Consider the following 25037-nt stretch of genomic DNA (forward strand, 5'->3'; position numbering starts at 1 on the left):
ATGTCAAAATCTCCTACAAACTTGTCCCATTTGTTTGCGCTGGTTTGTGCTGCAATTGTTTTTGTCTATTATAGTTTTAAGGTTATTTACTATTATAGGTTTTATGTTATGAACCTGTTATTATTCATAACAAGCCCCTCACGACCAGCCCTCCATCCAAATCTCCCCAAACCAGTCCCATTCTTTTTTTGCTGCAATTTGTTTTTTAAAATATTTTTTATGTTATTAACATTAGAGTTTTTGTCTTATTAAGGTGTTACCATTCATAACCAGCCAAAATCTCTCCAACCTTTTCCCAAACGTTTGTGTTAGGTTTGTGCTGCAAATATATATATTTTTTTGTTATTAATTATATAGTTTTGCTATAAACGTGTTATTACTCATAACCAGCCCCTCACCTTGTCAAAATCTCTTCAAACGTGTTTTTGCTGCATTTTTGTGTCCTTATTATAGTGATGTAATTAACATGTTATTATTCATAACAAGTCCCCTACCCCACCCACTTAGTCAAAATCTCCACAAAGCTGTCCCATTTAATTGTGGTACGTTTGTGCTGCCAAATGTTGTCTAACTATTACAGTTTTAATGTTATGGGGCTGTTATTAATGATAACACGTTAATAACATAACTATATAGCTAGACCGGGGGTCAGCAACCCGCGGCTCTAGAGCCACATGCGGCTCTTGAGCGGCGCCCTGGTGGCTCCATGGGACTTTTTCAAAAATGTATGGAAATGGAAAAAAAAATGGGGTGAAAAATATATTTTGTGTTGTGATATGGTTTCTGTAGGAGGACAAACACGACAAAAAAGCTTCCTAATTGTTAGAAAGCCCACTGTTGAATTTGTTTGTGTTTATGCTTCACTGATGAGAGTATTAGGCGAGCGCCGCTTTGTCCTACTAATTTCAGCGGCCCTCGAACTCACCGTTGTGTGGAACGTGACTCAACAGTTTGTGTACATGTATAACTTTCTCTGACGCTGCCACAGAAAGACTTGTTTCATGCCACTCCTTTGTTTCATTTTGTCCACCCAACGTTTTGTACTGTGCGTGAATGCACAAAGGTGAGCTTATTTAAGTCTTGTAATGTTTTGCGGCTCCAGACAGATTACTTTTTTGTATTTTTGGTCCAATATGGCTCTTTCAACATTTTGGGTTGCTGACCCCTGACTTAGGCCTACTACGTTACTCTACTTTAATGTTAATTCTATCCACTATTGAATATGTTTGTGTTTATGCTTCACTGATGAGTGTCTGGCAAGCGCCGTTTTGTCCAACTAATTTCAGCGGCCCTCGAACTCACCGTTGTGTGGACCGTGACTCAACAGTTTGTGTACATGTATAACTTTCTCCGACGCTGCCACAGAAAGACTTGTTTTATGCCACTCCTTTGTTTCATTTTGTCCACCCAACGTTTTATACTGTGCGTGAATGCACAAAGGTGAGCTTATTTAAGTCTTGTAATGTTTTGCGGCTCCAGACAGATTACTTTTTTGTATTTTTGGTCCAATATGGCTCTTCCAACATTTTGGGTTGCTGACCCCTGACTTAGGCCTACTACGCTACTCTACTTTAATGTGAATTCTATCCACTGTTAAATATGTTTGTGTTTATGCTTCACTGACGAGTGTTTGGCGAGTGCCGTTTTGTCCAACTAATTTCAGCGGCCCTCGAACTCACTGTTGTGTGGACCTTGACTCAACAGTTTGTTTTACATGTACAACTTTCTCCGACGCTGCCACAGAAAGATGTGTTTTATACCGCTGCTTCTTTGTCTCATTTTGTCCACCAAACGTTTTATACTGTGCGTGAATGCACAAAGGTGAGCTTATTTAAGTCTTGTAATGTTTTGCGCCTCCAGACAGATTACTTTTTTGTATTTTTGGTCCAATATGGCTCTTTCAACATTTTGGGTTGCCGACCCCTGAGCTAGACAAAACATTTTTGCATTTTTGGCAGTTATTTCACTTGATTATTTGTATTATGTTAATATTTAATTTATTGTTAATTGAATATTTTCTATGATAACTTCACACAGGTTACAGATTCAGCTCTCAGCAGCTGAGGCGGTTACTATGACACCAGGAGGGGGGTCTCCATCAGGTGCTGCAGGCCAATAGGGAGGCGGCAGGGCCGTCATGTGACCTGCAGCTATTTTGAAAAGGGGGAGCTGTGTGCGAAGTGAAGCAAGCGGCTTAAAATTAGAGACACGGCTCGGTGACATGAGAGGCGGCCGACAGGGAAGCGGCTTCAGCGTGTGATTGGTTCCCGGGGGTTATTGATCACTTCCTGATTGGCGTAATTGCGCATCTGCCTCCTTCTTCTGAGTGTGACTCGGCCCGACCAGGCAGCGTGACTCAAACGTTTGTCAGTTATCTCAGACGTCATCACCGCCTCTTATTTTTGTGCGTCCCGATCCCCTGAGTCGGATATTAAAAGTCTTTGTGGAATTTCCTTGTGTCGGGAAGCTCCCAGAAGATGACTCAGAGCTGGCCAGTTGGGGGCTGGTGGCGCCCTCATTACACACGGGAGCACCGCCACCACAGAGGAGATGAAACAGGAAGTGGGCGTGTGTGTGTGTGTGCGTGCGTGTGTGTGTGTGTGTGTGTGTGTGTGTGTGTGTGTGTGTGTGTGTGTGTGTGTGTGTGTGTGTGTGTGTGTGTGTGTGTGTTTGTGTGAATACTGGGAGTTAGCGAGGTGGTGGGCCCGTTGCCCCGGCAACAGGGAGTGTCTACACATTGAGTCTGCGGAGCGCCACAATGCGACAGGTGGCCGAGCTAGGATCAACATGTTGGTTTTTGCCGTTTGGTTTGGAACCACTCAAAGAGACAAGGGTGCTAATAAAAAGCAGCACGGGACATTAAACACACACACACACACACACACACACACACACACACACACACACACACACACACACACACACACACACACACACATTGTATTTGTTACCTTTTCGAGACCTCCGAAAAATGCCGACCTCTTTAGGACCACACATTCTAGATATATAAAGATTTATATTTACACATATATATACATACTATGCAAATATAAAAAAGGTAAGTTTTGCTTAATATTTTTTATAATTTTTTAATAGTTTTTTAATCTTCATTATTTAGTTCGTTCTACAGTATGTCTCTATATACATATTGAATTAATTTTGGCCAAAGGGGGCGCATTTCAGTTCCTTACACACGCTTATTATTACATATGTTGGCCAGAGGGGGAGCACTTCAAATTTTTACACACACTTGTTATTTCATATGTTTGGTGCAAATGAGACATTCTCTATTAGATGCAATGGTTTTCCGTCTTGGAACCATGATTTATGTCCTAACTTGTTCACCGGTCCTCATATAGAAGGTACTTTTCCTTGTTGATGTCTCAAGAAGGGTAGAAAAATAAACACACACGCACACACACAAACACATTCCTGTATTTGTTACCTTTTCGTGACCTCCGAAAAATGCCGAACTCTTTAGGACCACACATTCTAGATATATAAAGATTTATATTTACAACATTAATAATATATACATACTATGCAAATATAAAAAAGGTAAGTTTTACTTAATATTTTTTATAATTTTTTAATAGTTTTTTAATCTTCATTATTTAGTTCGTTCTACAGTATGTCTCTATATACATATTTTTTAATTAATTTTGGCCAAAGGGGGCGCATTTCAATTCCTTACACACACTTATTACAAATGTTGGCCAGAGGGGGAGCAATTCAAATTTTTACACACACTAGTTATTTCATATGTTGGTGCAAATGAGACATTCTCTATTAGATGCAATGGTTTTCCGTCTTGGGACCATGATTTATGTCCTAACTTGTTCACACCTCCTCATATAGAAGGTACTTTTCCTTGTTGATGTCTCAAGAAGGGTAGAAAAATAAACACACACGCACACAAACTCATTCTTGTATTTGTTACCTTTTCGTGACCTCGGAAAAATGCCGACCTCTTTAGGACCACACATTCTAGATATATAAAGATTTATATTTACAACATTAATAATATATACATACTATGCAAATATAAAAAAGGTACGTTTTACTTAATATTTTTTATAATTTTTTAATAGTTTTTTAATCTTCATTATTTAGTTCGTTCTACAGTATGTCTCTATATACATATTTTTTTTTAATTAATTTTGGCCAAAGGGGGCGCATTTCAATTCCTTACACACACTTATTATTACATATGTTGGCCAGAGGGGGAGCACTTCAAATTTTTACACACACTTGTTATTTCATATGTTGGTGCAAATGAGACATTCTCTATTAGATGCAATGGTTTTCCGTCTTGGGACCATGATTTATGTCCTAACTTGTTCACCGGTCCTCATATAGAAGGTACTTTTCTTTGTTGATGTCTCAAGAAGGGTAGAAAAATAAACACACACGCACACACACACATTCTTGTATTTGTTACCTTTTTGTGACCTCCGAAAAATTCCGACCTCTTTAGGACCACCCTTTCTAGATATACAAAGATTTGTATTTACAACATTAATAATATATACAAACTACGCAAATATAAAAAAGTAATCTTTTAGTTAATATTTTTATTAATATTTTTTAATTGTTTTTTAATCTTCATTATTTAATTCAAGTTATTACAGTATGTCGCTATATATATATATATATATATATATATATATATATTTTTTTTTTTTTAAATTAATTTTGGCCAAAGAGGGCGCATTTCAATTCCTTACACACACTTATTATTAAATATGTTGGCCAGAGGGGGAGCGCGTCAAATTTTTACACACACTTGTTATTTCATATGTTGACCAGAGAGGGAGCACTTTTAAAAGCGACACACAGTCAATTTGAAAAATCCCTCCTTTTTGGGACCACCCTAATTTTGATAGATTTTACCAAATGAGACATTCTCTATTAGATACAATGGTTTTCCGTATTGGAACCATGATTTATGTCCTAACTTGTTCACCGGTCCTCATATGGAAGGTACTTTTCCTTGTTGATGTCTCAAGAAGGGTAGAAATACAAGCACACACACACACCACACACTTTCTACTGCATCCCAGAGGCATCCAGTAACCAAATCCTCCAAGCTCCCAAAAGCATAAGACGATAGGAACCCGATCCTATGTCGACTTTTATTGCTTTTAAACTGAGGGAAATCCACTTTGACGCTCGTTAAAGGGATCAAATTAACCCGACATGCTGTAAAAAAAATGTTGTTAGCATTAGGTGGTTTTCAACGCTAAAAACCATAGGGTTATGTAATATTGGATTTTTTTTAAGCCCCCCTCCAAGAGTTTTTATGCCACATTGTATTATGTATATGTGCTTTGCTATAAATTGTTTTCCTGGTATCAAACTACGCCCCCCACCATAGTGTCCCCCCTGTAACTGTATGTCTGTCCTTTGTAGGGTTGTACGGTATACCGATACTGGTATAGTATCGCGGTACTAATGATTAAAAAAAAATGTATATTATGTTTATAAACTCAGGAAATACATCCCTGGACACATGAGGACTATAAATATGACCAATGTATGATCCTGTAACTACTTTGTATCGGATCGATACTTACATTTGTGGTATCGTCCAAAAGTAAAGTATCCAAACAACAGAAGAATAAGTGATTATTACATTTCAACAGAAACGGAAAATAACCAAATATTAACAGTAAATGAACAAGTGGATTAATAATCAATTTTTACAGCTTGTCCCTCATAATGTTGACAAAATAATAGAATGAGAAATGATACAATTACTGCATACGTCAGCAGAAAAAATAGGAGCCTTTGTTTTCTTACTTACTACTAAAAGACAAGTTGTCTAGTATGTTCAGTATTTTATTTAAGGGCAAGATTGTTCTTCGATTGCAATAAGAAACATATGTTTAATGTACCCTAAGATTTTTTGGTAAAATAAAGCCAATAATGCAATTTTTTGTGGTATCCCCTTATTTAGAAAATAATCTAAATACATTTTGGTACCATTACTAAAATATTGGTATCGGGACAACCCTAGTTCTTGGACACTATTTGTACTGAAAATGTCATTTTGTTGTACTTTTTAAGTGCAATGACAATAAAGTTCCATATATCCAGATAAAGCATTTTCAAGCATAAACATGGCGAATCAAACTAAAAATATCAATACTACAGTTGTTGTGACTTATGTATTAATGTGATATTTTTATTGTATTTAAGAGAAACATCCTGTTGAGTGCCCTTCAAAATAAGGTACATCCGGTCCACCACATAAACATTACTTCCTTTGTACAGTTTCCATTCAAATAATATTTCTCTTAAATACAATAATATTTTACAGCAACAGTGTATAAAAATGCCGACCTCTTTAGGACCACACATTCTAGATATATAAAGATTTATATTTACAACATTAATAATATATACATACTATGCAAATATAAAAAAGGTAAGTTTTACTTAATATTTTTTATAATTTTTTAATTGTTTTTTAATCTTCATTATTTAGTTCGTTCTACAGTATGTCTCTATATAGATATTTTTTAATTAATTTTGGCCAAAGGGGGCGCATTTCAATTCCTTACACACACTTATTATTACATATGTTGGCCAGAGGGGGAGCACTTCAAATTTTTACACACACTTGTTATTTCATATGTTGGTGCAAATGAGACAAATAAGTCAAAAACAACAGTAGTATTGGCAATCAGTATCGTGGCCACTGATTGGCAGCATTACCATATTGGATTAAAAGAGTGTAAAAGTGACTGCAACAACGTAATTTCCCCTTTGTGGATACATAAAAAGTATATGCAATCTTATCCTTATTTCATTCCTACTTGGCATACATTATGTTGAAAAATGTATTTAGAAGGTCGTTAAGAATTGACAGGGGTGTCAAACTCATTTTAGATTGGGGGCCACATGGAGAAAAATCTACTCTATAAATTATGTGATGATGATAGGGTACGGCGTGGCGCTGTTGGGAGAGTGGCCATGCCAGCAATCTGAGGGTTCCTGGTTCGATCCCCAGCTTCTACCAACCTAGTCACGTCCGTTGTGTCTTTGAGCAAGACACTTCACCCTTGCTCTTGTTGGGTCGGGGTTAGGCAGCTCTTGCCATCAGTGTGTGAATTTGTGTGTGAATGGGTGAATGTGGAAATAGTGTCAAAGCACTTTGAGTACCTCGAAGGTAGAAAAAAACTATACAAGTATAACCCATTTACCATTTACGGTACCATGATAATGTTCATCAGTCAACTCATTTGTGTTAATTTTCAATCTATCAAGATAAAAAAATAATATCAAAATCAAATTACAGGATATTATTCATGTAGTTTGCTCATTTTCCTCGACTGGCGCACTAACATCATGTGGTTTGATTTTTTTTTTTACATATGTAATAGGGCTGTGAATCTTTGGGTGTCCCACGATTCGATTGAATATCGATTCTTGGGGTCACGATTCGATTATAAATCGATTTTTTTTTTCCTATTCAACACGATTCTCGATTCAAAAACGATTTTTTTCCCGATTCAAAAGGATTCTGTATTCATTCAATACATAGGATTTCAGCAGGATCTACCCCAGTCTGTTGACATGCAAGCAGAGTAGTAGATTTTTGTAAAAAACTTTTATTATTGTAAAGGACAATGTTTTATCAACTGATTGCAATAATGTAAATTTGTTTTAACTATTAAATGAACCAAAAACATGACTTATTTTATCTTTGTAAAATATTGGACACAGTGTGTTGTCAAGTTTATGAGATGCGATGCAAGTGTAAGCCACTGTGACACTATTGTTCTTTTTTAATTTTTTATAAATGTCCAATGATGTCAATGAGGGATTTTTAATCACTGCTATGTTGAAATTGTAACTAATATTGATACTGTTGTTGATAATATTCATTTTTGTTTCATTACTTTTCTTTTTTAAGTGACACAGTTAGTCATATGAAGCCCTCTGGTTCTCCTGCAGATGCCCTCCCACCTCGCCTGTTTAAGGAGGTACTTGCTACTATTGGATCAAGTGTCCTTAACATTATCAATAGTAGCCTCTCTTCTGGAATAGTTCCAGTAGAGTTTAAACATGCAGTGGTACGACCTCTACTTAAAAAACCCAGCCTCGACCCCTCTCTCCTCTCTAACTTCAGACCTATCTCTAATCTTCCATACATTTCCAAAATATTAGAGAAGGTTGTCTACAGTCAGTTGTTGCCCTTCTTAGAGGATAATGGTATCACTGAGCTGTTCCAGTCCGGTTTTAAAGCCCTCCACAGCACAGAGTCAGCGCTTCTAAAAGTTTTTAACGATATCCTCCTGTCCACTGATTCTGGTAAATATGTTGTCCTGGTGCTTTTAGATCTGTCTGCTGCGTTCGACACCGTCGACCACGCCACCTTAATCACTCGTCTTGAGAACTGTGTGGGCATTAAGGGCGCCGCCCTCAACTGGTTCCGGTCGTACCTAACCGACAGGAGTTTTTGTGTAAAAGTAGACAGTTTTATGTCGTCCACAGCTCCTTTACCACATGGGGTCCCCCAGGGCTCAATCCTTGCCCCAATTTTATTTGCGCTTTACCTTCTCCCCCTTGGTTCTATTTTTAGGAAGTACAGTATTGCATTTCATTTTTATGCCGATGATTGCCAGATTTATTTTCCCATGGCACAAAATAACACGGTTCAACGTCTTATTGACTGCCTGCACGACATCAAAGTCTGGCTTTCAGCTAACTTCCTGAGCCTAAATGAAGATAAAACAGAAGTTATGTTGTTCGGTCCAAGTCGCTCTCCCTCCCCCAACGTTGACCTCGGCACTCTGACCCCGTATCTCAGCGACTCTGTCACAAACCTGGGGGTAAAGTTTGACTCAGATTTTAAATTCGAAAAACAAATCAGCAGCGTCGTTCAAAAAAGCTTTTATCAATTACGCCAAATAGCGAAAGTGAAACCGCTTCTATCAAGACATGATCTTGAGAAATTAATCCACGCTTTTATCTCGACTCGTCTTGATTATTGTAATGCCCTGTATGTAGGCATTAGCCAGGCCTCCCTCGCCCGCCTGCAGCTCGTGCAGAACTCTGCTGCTCGTCTGCTAACACAGACCCGCAGACGTGAGCACATCACCCCTATTTTAGCGTCCCTTCACTGGCTCCCTGTGCGTTACCGAATACATTTTAAACTCCTTTTATTTGTTTTTAAATGTCTAAACAACCTCGCGCCAACCTATCTCTCCGACCTCCTTCAGCCTTACTGCCCCACCCGATCCTTAAGATCAGTCGATCAGCTGCTGTTGACGGTCCCTGACACAAGGCTGAAGCTTAGAGGTGACAGAGCTTTCGCCGTTGCTGCTCCCAAGCTCTGGAACGACCTACCTCTGAGTGTTAGACAAGCCTCCTCTCTTCCTGTTTTTAAATCTCTCTTAAAAACATACTTTTATTCCATGGCTTTTAACACTGAGTGATATCCATCCTGCAATGGCGCCCCATAATACACCTGCTGTGATCCTGTTTTTATGTTTTTATGTTTTTATTAATTCTATTTTAATTATTTATTTTTTATCGTGTTCTGTTTGTGTTGTGTTGTGTTTGCTCGGTACTCGTTTTATCTTTTAACCTGCTCATTGTACAGCACTTTGGCTACCCCTGTGGTAAATTTTAAATGTGCTCTATAAATAAAGTTGATTTGATTTGATTTGATTTACTTTTGGTTTGTTCTGTGTCGTGTTTGTGTCTCCTCTCAATTGCTCTGTTTATTGCAGTTCTGAGTGTTGCTGGGTCGGGTTTGGTTTTGGAATTGGATTGCATTGTTATGGTATTGTTGTGTATTGTTTTGTTGGATTGATTAATTTAAAAAAATAAAAATAAATAAATAAATTAATAAAAATAAAAAAATCTATTTTTTAAAAATGAGAATCGATTCTGAATCGCACAACGTGAGAATCGCGATTCGAATTCGAATCGATTTTTTCCCCACACCCCTAATATGTAGCATAATCTACAAATAATTGCTATTGCGATATCTAGTGGACACATTAAGAACAGCAGTTTCTTTCATTCAAAAATTTCGCCTCATCTTTATACTTGGCAAACTCATCCCGCGGGCCGGATAAAATCTTACATTTGACACCCCTGATTTAATTGAATTAATTTCCTACTTGGCGAAAATAAATTTTTGGCGTCATGTTCGGAACAAATTAGCAGCGATAAATAAGGGACAACTGTATTTCTTTACATAGTCGATGTGTGACTATATCCTCCTGAGAACCTTTGACCTCTGCAGTGGACATTTAGTTTTTAGTCTATTTCTTTTATCAGCGTTACACATTTTTTTGGGGGGGAGTGATAGAATGACACCTGTTATACAAAACATAAATGTCCACTGCAGAGGATGCTGGTTGTGTGGAGGATAGAGCAAGACAGTTACACCTACTGTCCCTCGTGTGTGCCGTGTGGGATATTATCTGTACATTTTGTGGCCCCATTTTGGTCTTTAATATTACCGTATTTTTCGGACTATAAGTCGCAGTTTTTTTTATAGTTTGGCCGGGCTCCAGTGCGACTTATGTTTTTTTCCTTCTTTATTATGCATTTTCGGCAGGTGCGACTTATACTCCGGTGCGACTTATACTCTGAAAAATACGGTACTTGTGTAACATTCAAAGGTCTATAGCAGGGGTCAGCAGCCCGCGGCTCTCAAGCTGCATGCGGCTCTTTAGCGCCGCCCTTGTGGCTCCCTGAAGCATTTTTTAAAAAAGGATTGAAAATGGAAAAAGATGGGGGGGGGGAAATATTTTTTTTGTTTTAGTATGGTTTTTGTTTGAGGACAAACATGAGACAAACCTTCTCAAATGTTAGAAAGCCCACTGTTTAATATGTTTGTGTGTATGCTTCACTGATGAGAGTATTTGGTGAACATCGTTTTGTCCTACTAATTTCGGCGGTTCTTGAACTCACCATAGTGTGGACTGTGACGCAACAGTTTGTTTACATGTAAAATCTCCCTCTTTGTTCCATTTTGTCCACCAAAAGTTTCATGCTGTGATGTTATTGACTTGTTGGAGTGCTAATCAGGCATATTTGGTCAGCGCATGAACGCAAGCTAATCAATGCTAACATTCTACTTAGCATACTTGCCAACCTTGAGACCTCCGATTTCGGGAGGTGGGGGGAGGGGGGTTGGGGTGGGCGTGGTCGGGGTGGGACGGGGGCGTGGTTGGGGGCGTGGCTAAAAGGGGAGGAGTATATTTACAGCTAGAATTCACCAAGTCAAGTATTTCATAGATTTTATATATATATATATTATATATTAGGTGTGGTTGGTGTCAACACTTCTGTCATCAACAATCAGCATCAACAATTGCATCATCAGAGAAATGGACATTGAAACAGTGTAGGACTGACTTGGTAGGATATGTATAGCAAGTAGTGGACACAGAGGGAGAGATCAGAAAGTATAAGAAAAAATGTCTACATTTGATTATTTACAATCCGAAGAGGTATTATGTGGAAGGGAGGGTGTTAGTTTAAGGTTGTAGTTGCCTGGAGATGTTCTTTTAGTGCGGTTTTGAAGGAGGATAGAGATGCCCTTTACTTTACACCTGTTGGGAGTGGATTCCATATTGAAGTGGCATAGAAAGACAATGAGTTAAGACCTTTGTTAGTTTGGAATCTGGGTTTAACGTGGTTAGTGTTAGTGTTATTATGCTGTTTGTTACTTATGTATGTTATGTTGCAGCGATTTAAAATAGTTTTGTCAATTTGTTCTGGCCTGAAATAAATTGGCCCTTTGAAACATATCTTTGTCTTTGTGTGTTGTATGTAGAGCACATTGCTTAGCAGAGTTCAGTGATGCAAATGCATGTCAAGTTGATCAACATATTGTATTATTCTCCAGTGCAATAACAGTACTGAAATGAAGGCTAAAAGGGCATTAATGGGAGCTTTAAAAACAAAAAGTAGAAGAAGTAACTAAATAGTTACTTTTCACAGTAACGCATTACTTTTTGGTGTAAGTAACTGAGTTAGTAACTGAGTTACTTTTGAAATAAAGTAACTAGTAACTGTAACTAGTTACTGGTTTTCAGTAACTAACCCAACACTGCTCATGACACATTATCTGTATGTAATTTTGGCTGCATTTCAGATAGTTGTTTGTGTCCAATGTTGTTCCAGACCACAGCAAACATTACCTAGCTTGCCAAAGATTGTAATAAATCTATTAAAAGAAGACAGCCTGCCGTTTCCTTTTAACTTGGACACACTTCTATACCTTTGGCCGTTAAAAGCCAGTAGTTTCCAGGAGTTATCTCACCTTCTGAGTAACCTCTGATTTACTAATGGTTTCTAATGTTGTAAAAATCTGTAGAATAAATATTACATTTCAACATTTCTGTCAACGAAGATTTGCTTCAGCCTGCCATTTTGATAGTAGGCTATTATAGCTGTGTTGCCTTCATTATAAGACTTATATACGGCTTTTCATTTTTTGCAGCTCCAGACAGATTTGTTTTTTGTGTTTTTGGTCCAATATGACTCTTTCAACGTTTTGGGTTGCCGACTCCTGGTCTATAGGGCTGACTGTCACCTAGTGGGTATTGTAATAGTTGTCCCTCGACACAATGCGCTTCGAGGTTTGCGGCTTGTAAAGGTGACTATGTGGGTGCTATTTCATGTCTAAAGGGATTTTTAAATTTTATAGACCGTATTTAAAAAGTCAATGTGGAGGTCTTGCTCCTCCGGGTTCCTTGGACCACCAATGACAGACATAAAAGCTGCGTACATGGTTAAGAACAATTATTTATTTTTCCTTAAACGCCCTTTCTCGTGCTTTTCAGCCATCAGGTCTTGTCAGTTCTGTCCGTCTCGCTCTCGTTCGTGCTCGTCCTCGTATTTGTGTTCGTGTTCCACCATCGACCACCCCTCTTCTCCTTCCCGACTGCTGCCTTTAACAGAGCGACAGGTGATCAGACAAACACTCCCAGGTGGGTCATCTACGCACCTGTCGCTGATCTCGAAGCCGGTCCTGGCACACCCCGCTTCGCTGCAGGTCCGCAGGCCACGCCCTCCCCCCCCACAGTTTTTTTATGCTCTCGCTATAAAGAATATTACATTTATAATCAATAATTCCTACCTCATATAATCCATGGCCAAGTCCAAAACCAATTTTTTTTAAAGCAAATAATATTGTTGATGTACCTGTATATGCCTATTTCTGCTGTGTGGAATATTTCTCTTGTTGCCCTATTTGTATTTGACTTTATTAGATGAATATATTTAATGTTTGGTGTAGCCGTACTGCACCAGGAAGGGATAGAAAGAAGAAAAAAAAGAAGACCGAGGGGGGAAATTGCGGGACATGAGTGGGATAAGACAGAGAGACAACAACGACAGAACATTATCAGCAAATATGATATATACAACTATGATACCAAAAGTGATAGCCAAGAACCAGTTCATGAAGTAGATAGTAATAACACAGAAATGACCATGAATATTATTATTATAATTAATAATTATATAATATATTTATATAATTATATAATTAATTATTATTAATATTATTATATTATTACAAATGGAGCAATACAAATACCAATAGAAATAACACTATTGATAATGAATAATACCTCTTATCAACATTACAATCGCTTCAAATGCAACAATACATACAGGACAGGCCCGAAGTTTGGACACACCTTCTCATTTCAATGTGTTTTCTTTATTTTCATGACTATTTACTAGGGCTGTGAATCTTTGGGTGATATTAATTTTTGTTTCACTACTTTTGGTTTGTTCTGTGTTGTGTTTGTGTCTCCTCTCAATTGCTCTGTTTATTGCAGTTCTGAGTGTTGCTGGGTCGGGTTTGGTTTTGGAATTGGATTGCATTGTTATGGTATTGCTGTGTATTGTTTTGTAAAAGAAAAAAAAAAAAAAATACATTTTAAAAAAAAATCGATTTTTTTAAAAATGAGAATTGATTCTGAATCGCACAACGTGAGAATCGCGATTCAAATTCGAATCGATTTTTTTCCCACACCCCTACTATTTACATTGTTACATTACATTGTTACACTGAAGGCATCAAAACTATGACACCTGTGAAGTGAAAACCCTTTCAGGTGACTACCTCTTGAAGCTCATCGAGAGAATGCCAAGAGTGTGCAAAACAGTAATCAGAGCCAAGGGTGGCTATTTTGAAGAAAGTAGAATATGAAACATGTTTTCAGTTATTTCACCTTTTTTTGTTAAGTACATACATAACTCCACATGTGTTCATTCATAGTTTTAATGCCTTCAGTGACAATCTACAATGTAAATAGTCATGAAAATAAAGAAAACGCATTGAATGAGTAGAAGGTGTGTCCAAACTTTTGGCCCGTACTGTATATGTATATGTATTATTATATTCTGAACCAATTAATGGTGATAATCGAGAGTTTACTGTAATACTCTTGGTGACCAGAAGTAGAGTTGACGATTGGTACGGGAGTGCGTGCATAAAAGACACACTCAACAAAAATTCAGTTAAAGTAAGTTTATAATTACATATTATGAAATACGGTATTAGTAATATTTTACAGGTTATGTAAAGATGTGTATTTACTAGAGATGTCCGATAATTACTTTTTTGCCGATATTCCGATATTGTCCAACTCTTAATTACCGATTCCGATATCAACCGATACCGATATATACAGTCGTGGAATTAACACATTATTATGCCTAATTTTGTTGTGATGCCCTGCTTGATGCATTAAGCAATGTAACAAGGTTTTCCAAAATAAATCAACTCAAGTTATGGAAAAAAATGCCAACATGGCACTGCCATATTTATTATTGAAGTCACAAAGTGCATTATTTTTTTTAACATGCCTCAAAACAGCAGCTTGGAATTTGGGACATGCTCTCCCTGAGAGAGCATGAGAAGGTTGAGGTGGGGGGGTGGCGGGGGTGGCGGGGGTGGCGGGGGGTGTATATTGTAGTGTCCTGGAAGAGTTAGTGCTGCAAGGGGTTCTGGGTATTTGTTCTGTTGTGTTTATGTTGTGTTACGGTGCGGATGTTCTCCTGAAATGTGTTTGTCATTCTTGTTTGGTGTGGGTCCACAGTGTGGCGCATATTTGTAACAGTGTTAAAGTTGTTTATACGGCCACCCTCAGTGTGACCTGTATGGCTGTTGACCATGTATGCTTGCATTCACTTGTGTGTGTTAGATATTATGTGATTGGGTCGGCACGCAAATGCAGTGCCTTTAAGGCACGCCCCCAGTATTGTTGTCTGGGTGGAAATCGGGAGAAATTCGGGAGAATGGTTGCCCTGGGATATTTTCGGGAGGGGCACTGAAAATCGGGAGGGTTGGCAAGTATGACTGGGAGACGCAACTGCTCTGTACTTCTCCTACGTCCGTGTACCACTCCATACAGTGGCGTTTTAAAAAGTGATAAATTTAACTTTTTTAAAAGAGATACCGATAATTTCCGATATTACATTTTAAAGCATTTATCGGCCGATAATATCGTCAGTACGATATTATCGGACATCTCTAGTATTTACTATACATAATCAGGTACAAACAGTCATCACAACTGCTATTCAGTTTTATACAATATGTTAAATAGTTATGTTTATATTTCAGATAATGTCCAAAGTTTATATAAAAAGATTTGAGAAAATAGTTTGATATGTCCAAAGAAAGAGAAAAGTGGTCTACATCTCCGAATGCAGTGAAGCCAATTCAAAACTGCTATCCTGCTTCGGCATTAATTGAAAAAGTAAATGGAACACAATATATGTGCAAAACCTATGGAAAAACAAATGTTTTTTTAAACAATATATCTTTAAGGAAAATGTTCGGCTACAATATCAACTTAAATAGTACAGACTTTTAGAAATGGGGTCGTAAATCTGTCACGATGACGGCAGTTGAAGGGGTTCTAAATGAGCAATTATATCTATGGGCTTCTAAATGGACACAGCTTAAACTATTACAAAAGACATGTTGACTCACCGCTGAATAAGTCGTGCAGAAACGAAGTATTATTGTATCCATGACGCAATTCAGTCCGTCAAATTGAACAAGACAACACCAGCTACTGAAATGTAATAGTTGTGGCCCCTAAAAAAAACTGCATAGGCCCTGACCGTACCGAAACATTCTGATTGCAAAAACATGTACCGTTCCACCCTTAATACCACGTTTTGTCACCCTGCTTTTGGAGGACTGGACTACCTGTTGGCGACAACATGTCCACACACTTACACTATATTGCCAAATGTATTTGGCCGCCTTCCGTTACTCACATATGAACTTGAAGTGCCATCCCATGGAATTGTCCAAAATGTTTTGGTATCCTGGAGCATTCAAAGTTCTTTTCATAGGAACTAAGGGGCCAAGCCCAACTCCTGAAAAACAACCCCACACCATATTTCCTCCTCCACCAAATTTCACACTTGGCACAATGCAGTCCAAAATGTAGCGTTCTCCTGGCAACCTCCAAACTCAGACTGGTCCATCAGATTGCCAGATGGAAAAGCATGACTCATCAGTCCAGAGAAGGCGTCTCCACTGCTCTAGAGTCCAGTGGCGACGCGCTTTGCACCACTGCATCCAACGCTTTGCATTGGACTTTTTGATGTATGGCTTAGATGCAGCTGCTCGGCCATGGAAACCCATTCCATGAAGCTCTCTGTGTACTGTACGTGGGCTAATTGGAAGGTCACATGAAGTCTTTGCACTATGCACTTCAGCATGCGCTGACCCCTCTCTGTCAGTTTACGTGGCCTACCACTTGGTGGCTGAGTTGCTGTTGTTCCCAAACTCTTCACTTTTCCTATAATAAAGTTGACTTTGGAATATTTAGGAGCGAGGAAATTTCACGACTGGATTAGTTGCACAGGTGGCATCCTATGACAGTTCCACGCTGGAAATCACTGAGAGCGGCCCATTCTTTCATAAATGTTTGTAGAAACAGTCTCCATGCCTAAGTGCTTGATTTTATACACCGAGCCAAGTGATTAGGGCAGGGGTCGGCAACCTTTAGCAGTCAAAGAGCCATTTTGACCAGTTTCACAAATTTAAAGAAAACAATGGGAGCCACAAAAATCTTTTACAATTTTAAATGAAATAACACTGCATACAAAGTTTTTTTTTTGCTTTGTGCTACGCATAAACCAAGGGTCTCAGACACGCGGCCCACACCTTAATATTAAAATTGATTGTTAGTGCGGCCCGCGGGTTTTATATGAATGCCGCTTGACAGCGTCATACTTGTCAGACCTTCCCGATTTATCCGGCACATTACGAATTTCAGGGTATTTCTTCTCTCGAACATGCCGTGATGGTACAGCATTTAGTGCCCACTACAACCAGCGTGCCGGCCCAGCCACACGTTGTATGGGGCTTCTGCATGCTCACTTAAGTGACAGCAAAGCATACTTGGTCAACAACCACACAGGTCACACTGATGGTGGCGGTATAAAAAACTTTAACACTCTTACTAATAATGCGCCACACTGTGAACCCACACCAAACAAGAATGACAAACACATTTCGGGAGAACATCTGCACCGTAACACAACATAAACACAACAGAACAAATACCCAGAATCCCATGCAGCCCTAACTCTTCCGGGCTACATTATACACCCCCGCTACCAAACCCCGCCCACCTCAACCACGCACAGAGGGGGGGTTGATGTGTGAGGGAGCAGGGTTGGAGTGGGGGCGGGGTTTGGTGGTAGCAGGGGTGTATAATGTAGCCCGGAAGAGTCAGGGCTGTATGGGATTCTGGGTACTTGTTCTGTTGTGTTTATGTTGTGTTAAGGTGCAGATGTTCTCCCGAAATGTGTTTGTCATTCTTGTTTGGTTTTGGTTCAAAGCCGCGGGTTGCCGACCCCTGGATTAGGGCATCTGATTGTCATCATTTGGATGGGTGGCCAAATACTTTTGGCAATATAGTGTAACTTAAACTGGCTCATTAGGCCGCTGCACTCTTGCCTCTAGGAGCTCGCCCACGGAACGGCTAAAAGGCAGAGAGATAATGGCCGCAGTCGCCCGACACGTGCGCGGACTGTCCAGCAGGGGTGGAATAGTTCGTCATCGTTTTGCGTCCGTATGGCTTATGTCATCTTTCGAGCGCTCTCGCCTCTATTTTGGAAGCCCACACCTCATGACTCACTTGTTCTGCTTGGCACCTCGAGGCTGCCGGCACTCTTGTCAGCACCTCCTACGAAGCACCAGGCGGCCAAAATACAAAAATAAATAAAAGAGAAAGGAGAAACAACAAGAGACATTGTTGTGTACACGCTTCAAAACGCCACAGCACGACCGCACATGTGGGTCGACACGCTGACGGTGGGCTGGGTGTCCGCTTTAAGGGTCAGTCGCCGGGTGTCGCGTTACTGCAGCAAGAGCGCCAAAAGTGTTATCATGAAAAATGAGCACTTCTTCATTCGGTGCACTTGAGCTGTGTCTTTACAAAGCAATAATAATAATGCCCACTTTCTTGGTATTAATTAGCTTACAGTTAGAGATGTCCGACAATGGCTTTTTTGCCGATATCCGATATTCCGATATTGTCCAACTCTTAATTACCGATTCCGATATCAACCGATACCGATATATACAGTCGTGGAATTAACACATTATTATGCCTAATTTTGTTGTGATGCCCCGCTGGATGCATTAAACAATGTAACAAGGTTTTCCAAAATAAATCAACTGAAGTTATGGAAAAAAATGCCAACATGGCACTGCCATATTTATTATTGAAGTCACAAAGTGCATTAATTTTTTTAACATGCCTCAAAACAGCAGCTTGGAATTTGGGACATGCTCTCCCTGAGAAAGCATGAGGAGGTTGAGGTGGGCGGGGTTGAGGTGGGGGGTAGGGGGTAGCGGGGGGTGCATATTGTAGCGTCCCGGAAGAGTTAGTGCTGCAAGGGTTTCTGGGTATTTGTTCTGTTGTGTTTGTGTTGTGTTACAGTGCGGATGTTCTCCCGAAATGTGTTTTGTCATTCTTGTTTGGTGTGGATTCACAGTGTGGTGCATATGTTTGTTATTGAAGTCACAAAGTGCATTATTTTTTTTTAACATGCCTCAAAACAGCAGCTTGGGATTTGAGAGCATGTTTTTCACTCTAAATTGTCTATGACTGGTCCTCAAAACTGCGGGGTTAATGTAACGTTCTGGTGTCTGTCTGGACCCCAATATGCAGAGACGTCAGGCAAGGGCAGAAAATAAGCCCGTTTTGTCAGGGAAAATGCAAAAAATTTAAACAGGACAAAAGTAAAATATTAAATACAGATCTAATAAAACAACTAAAATAACCATCGGAGAGCGCAGACAAGGCCCTTTCTCTTAATAGTCAAAAAAAGTTGTGGTGATTCGGATCAACCCCAAAATGTAATCACTTGTTCCCATTTCTGACATTTCCTGAAAGTTGAATCAAAATCCGCCCATAGCTTTTTTCAGCTATCTATTGCAGAATGAAAGTGGAGTGAAGACTCTTGTCAGTCATCCACTGTCTGTGGGGTGCTAGCATACTCCCACTGAGTGCTCAAAAAATCAATTCACTTCCAAATTGCACATTTTTATTTATTTCAATTCAAAATTAATTCATAATTTTCGAAAATCTATTTCAAAATGTTTTTTATTTTTATTTTTATTTTTTTCTTTATTTTATTAAAGAATACATTTTTGCATAAAAACATTAAAACACGATTATTGATATATTATTGATACTGTTGCTTTCATACATTTTTGTATTTTCTTTTTTTTTTAGTATTGTATTTTTGTCTTCCCAATTTCTTTGTAAATTTGTATTGTAAAGTTGGTGTTACTCTATTTTTATTTTTTTTTTTATTAACATTTTGTGACTATTACTATTACTTTTTTCAAAGACACTTTTTTAGGCCAACACTGCACATATAAATCGTACAGCAGCCGAGAGGAGATTTTGTAACCTGTAAGGTGTTTAAAAAAAGTTGTATTATAATTTATATACCACATAATATATTACGAAAATCATGTTTAATCGAGAATCGATTCTGAATCGAATAGTCACCCCACGAATTGGAATCGATTCACACCCGTGATCGGGAACAGCCCTAAAATCCCAAATCAGGTGTTCCTCATCCGATTTATTTTATGAAAATACAACTATATGTCTTTGAATTATGTGCTTACTAACCAACTAGCTGACAAACCAACGTAAACATTACTAAAGCGTTTTAGATAATTTTGTATGTTTAAACCTAAAAATCATGTATTTTGATACTTGGCACTGTCTTAGAAGTATGCTAACTTCTCTTATATTAGCATGCTATAGTTTTATGCTAGCATTTTTGATAATTGTATTCACCTTGGATTTTTCAGACGGTACAGATGTTTATCAAGATCCTACATCCTGTTTGTCTAAGTCAAGGCCTGCGGGCCAGATCCGGCCCGCGAAATAATTATCTATTAATTAGTAGAAGAACCGGCCCGCAGGCCACAGCTGCCTGCTGCTGTTTTGCACGCACCAATACTCCATGAGTGTTAGCGCTAGAAATTTTCAAAATGGGGTCCCAGGGACCCCATCAAGTCATAAAAATGGGGTCCCACAGTACATTTTTGGGGTCCCACTTTTTTGTGACCGTTTTGAAAACAATTGATAAACGTGTGCATTATCCTGTTATATCTCACATTCTATATTGTGTTTTGGAAAAAGGTTGTCATAAACGTTACTTAATTCATTAAAAAAAGAATACAAAAGAAAACACATTTTTATGCATATGTAAATGTATTCAGTTATATCCATCCATTTTCTACCGCTTATTCCCTTTGGGGTCGCGGGGGGCGGTGGAGCCTATCTCAGCTTCAATCGGGCGGAAGGTGGGGTACACCCTGGACAAGTCGCCGCCTCATCGCAGGGCGAACACAGATAGACAGACAACATTCACACTCACATTCACACACTAGGGCCAATTTAGTGTTGCCAATCAACCTATCCCCAGGTGCATGTCTTTGGAGGTGGGAGGAAGCCGGAGTACCCGGAGGGAACCCACGCAGTCACGGGGAGAACATGCAAACTCCAAACATTCATTATTTTTCTTCTTTCCTTCGTGGATCTAAACTTTACCACTGCTGGTATTTTTTTTCTATATTTTTATTGTAATACTTTCAGAATGTATTTGTTGTATTTTTGGCCAAAGTAAGACAAAGAAAACAATCTGAAGTTTTCTTTATTTTTTTAGTTTTAATGCCATGATTTTAATAGTCCGGCCCGCGTGTGCACAAATTTTCCTCCATGCGGCCCCTGAGCTATAATGAGTTTGACACCCCCTGTCCTACATGGTACAATTTGTAAAGTAGGGGACGTCAAGTATAATTTTTCCCAAATTAAAATGTTTAAAAAAAAAAAGAAAAGAAAAAGGGTTTTGTTTGTTTTATTAAAAAAAAAAATCATTGAAGATGCTTAAACAAAAGCTAAACAGTTTCAAATTTTGTTTATATATATATATATATATATATATATATATATATATATATATATATATATATATATATATATATATAATCATCGCTACAAAAAAAAAAAAAAAAAGTATAAATATAAAATTGTGTAGCAACTTTCCCATTGTAAGTAGAGATGTCCGATAATGGCTTTTTTGCCGATAATCTGATATTGTCCAACTCTTAATTACCAATTCCGATATCAACCGATACCGATATATACAGTCGTGGAATTAACTCATTATTATGCCTAATTTTGTTGTGATGCCCCGCTGGATGTATTAAACAATGTAACAAGGTTTTCCAAATTAAAGCAACTCAAGTTATGAAAAAAAATGCCAACATGGCACTGCCATATTTATTATTGAAGTCACAAAGTGCATTATTTTTTATTAACATGCCTCAAAACAGCAGCTTGGAATTTGGGACATGCTCTCCCTGAGAGAGCATGAGGAGGTTGAGGTGGGGGTTTGGGGGTAGCGGGGGGTGTATATTGTAGTGTCCCGGAAGAGTTAGTGCTGCAAGGGGTTCTGGGTATTTGATCTGTTGTGTTCATGTTGTGTTACGGTGCGTATGTTCTCCCGAAATGTGTTTGTCATTCTTGTTTGATGTGGGTTCACAGTGTGGCGCATATTTGTAACAGTGTAAAAGTTGTATGGCTGTTGACCAAGTATGCCGGCATTCACTTGTGTGTGTGAAAAGCCGTAAATATTATGTGATTGGGCCGGCACTCAAAGGCCGTGCTTTAAGGTTTATTGGTGCTCTGTACTTCTCCCTACGTCCCTGTACCACTCCGTACAGCGGCATTTTAAAAAGTCATAAATTGTACTTTTTGAAACCGATACAGATAATTTCTGATATTACATTTTAAAGTATTTATTGGACTGCCGATATTATCGGACATCTCTAATTGTAAGTAAGTAAAAAATGCAAAAACATACTCGGTAGCCCTGTTCTAATATTTTGTCATTTTGCGAGTAGAGCGCAACACAATGAAAACATGAATATGTTTTGTAAAGTTCTTGTATTGGATCTCATTAGGTGTACCTAATGAAGTGTCCATCCGTAGGCATCAAAAGCAGCCCATTGTGTGTGTATTGGCCACGCCCACTTTGTGCAAGATGTTTTATCTGCATGGCTGAATCTGCACTGGAAGCCTTTTGTGGCGCGTCCAAAGCACCTCAAATTACACCGAGTCATCTTTCAGCCAATATGAGCACCATGTAGTCCGTGCGGACCCCTCCAGAAGGTCTTCGCAATCGTGCCATGGACGCACAATCAGGCAGCCAGAACCTCGCTGACGTTCGTTTTGTGCGGCAGGGGTCGGCCGACTCATACACGAGCCGGCCGTCGGACTCCGATGTCTCCCTGGAGGAGGACCCTGAGGCCCTGAGGAAGGAGGCGGACCGGCAGGCCCTCGCCACGCTCGAGAAAGCAAAGGTCAGAGGTTTTGCACTTTCACGTCAATGCTCGCCGTTACTTCACGTTTTTTTTGTATTTTTCTCTCTCCCGTTCAGACCAAACCTGTGGCGTTTGCGGTGCGGACTAACGTGGGCTACAACCCGGGCCCCAGCGATGACGTTCCTGTGCAAGGCATGGCCATATCCTTCGAAACCAAAGACTTCTTGCATATTAAAGAGGTTAGAGGCTTGTTTTTGTTTTATCATAACCTCAAAAGCCTGTTTTTTTTTGTTTTTTTTACCATATTCCATTTCTTTTTGGCCTAAATTAAAAATTTTCAAGAACATAAATGTCTAAACGAACTATAATATCAATATTAAATGCCACTAGATGAGACCAAACCAATCAGAGCGCGCTGTACAGTATTGTGTTCTCTGATTGGCTCAGCCTTAGGCAGCACTCAGACCAGTGTTAAAGTGCCTATATGGGTGTTATTTCTTTCCTAGATAGCTTTCATGATGTTAAAAACATGCATTTATTATTTTTTTGATGCTCTTGATGAAAATATAACATTGACCAATTGATCATTATTAGTTTATATACATTTATTAGAGATGTCCGATAATACCGGACTGCCGATATTATCGGCCGATAAATGCTTTAAAATGTTATATCGGAAATTATCGGTAAAAAACGAAAGATGTTGTGATGCAAAAAAATATCGACTTAATCATAGTAATCATGCCTGTACTTGATATCATTACAGTGGATGTCAGGTGTAGATCCACCAATGGCGTTTGTTTACATTTTGATGCCGGTGAGCTACGGTGTGTCGCATACTTGCCAACCCTCCCGGATTTTCCGGGAGAATCACGAAATTCAGTGCCTCTCTCGAAAACCTCCCGGGACAAATTTTCTCCCGAAATTCAGGCGGACCTGAGTGACGTGTCGACAGCCTGTTTTCACGTCCGCTTTCCCACAATATAAACAGCGTGCCTGCCCAATCATGTTATAACTGTAGAATGATCGAGGGCGAGTTCTTGGTTTCTTATGTGGGTTTATTGTTAGGCAGTTTCATTAACGTCCTCCCAGCGCGATAACAACACACAACAACAGCAGTCACGTTTTCGTCTACCGTAAAGCAGTTTGACACTCTTAAACAGGACAATACTGCCATCTACTGTACATGCATATGTGACAATAACATGTCGGGCTTTTAGAGAGTGCAGTGCACAACTGCGCACACAACAAGAAGACGAAGCAGAATGCATCATCAGAGAGGGTGTTCAGCATGGTTAGAAAAATAGTGACAGAGAATAGAACAAGGATGGACAATTCAACCCTTAACTCAACAATGAGTAGATGAGTGTTATGTGTGTGTATATGTGTAAATAAATGAACACTGAAATTCAAGTATTTCTCTTTATATATATATATATATATATATATATATATATATATATATATATATATATATATATATATATATATATATATATATATATATATATATATAATAAAATAAAATAAAATATATATACAGCTAGAATTCACTGAAAGTCAAGTATTTCTTATACTTAGTAGTATATATATATATATAGTGTATATATATATATATATATATATATATATATATATATATATATATATATATATATATATATATATATGAAATACTTGACTTGAAAAAATGCTTATTAAAAAATGCTTATTAAATACAAACAAAATGCTGACGAAAGGTGACTGAAATATTGATCGGGAAAAATAAAAATGCCTATTAAATACAAACAAAATGTTGACTAAAAGTGTCTGAAATATTGACCAGACCGCATACAAAAAATGGCTATTAGATACAAACAAAATGCTGGCAAAAAGTATCTGAATTATTGATAAAAAATCTGTACAAAAAATGGCTATTAAATACAAACAAAATGCTGATAAAAAGTATCTGAAATATTGATAAAAAAATACGTGTAAAATGCCTACTAAATACAAAGAAAATGCTAACTAAAAGTGACTGAAATATTGAAAAAAATACGAACAAAATGCCTATTAAATACAAACAAAATGCTGACAAAAAGTGACTGAAATATTTGTTATATATATATATATATATATATATATATATATATATGAAATACTTGACTTGGTGAATTCTAGC

The 25037-nt window shown here is 38.4% G+C and overlaps 1 protein-coding gene across 3 annotated transcripts in view; it reads left to right on the plus strand.

The window, feature by feature from the left end:
- Positions 1-25037, plus strand: part of cacnb1 (calcium channel, voltage-dependent, beta 1 subunit) — a 125090-nt gene that overhangs the window by 45755 nt on the left and 54298 nt on the right. For all 3 annotated transcript variants that reach the window (XM_061981917.2, XM_061981914.2, XM_061981916.2), the window contains exons 3-4: positions 22796-22915; positions 22993-23115. In XM_061981917.2, coding sequence (XP_061837901.2) covers positions 22796-22915; positions 22993-23115 — 243 coding nt within the window. The remainder of the gene's footprint in view (positions 1-22795; positions 22916-22992; positions 23116-25037) is intronic.

The sequence above is a fragment of the Nerophis lumbriciformis genome, linkage group LG24, assembly GCF_033978685.3.
Source record: "Nerophis lumbriciformis linkage group LG24, RoL_Nlum_v2.1, whole genome shotgun sequence".
NCBI lineage: Eukaryota > Metazoa > Chordata > Actinopteri > Syngnathiformes > Syngnathidae > Nerophis > Nerophis lumbriciformis.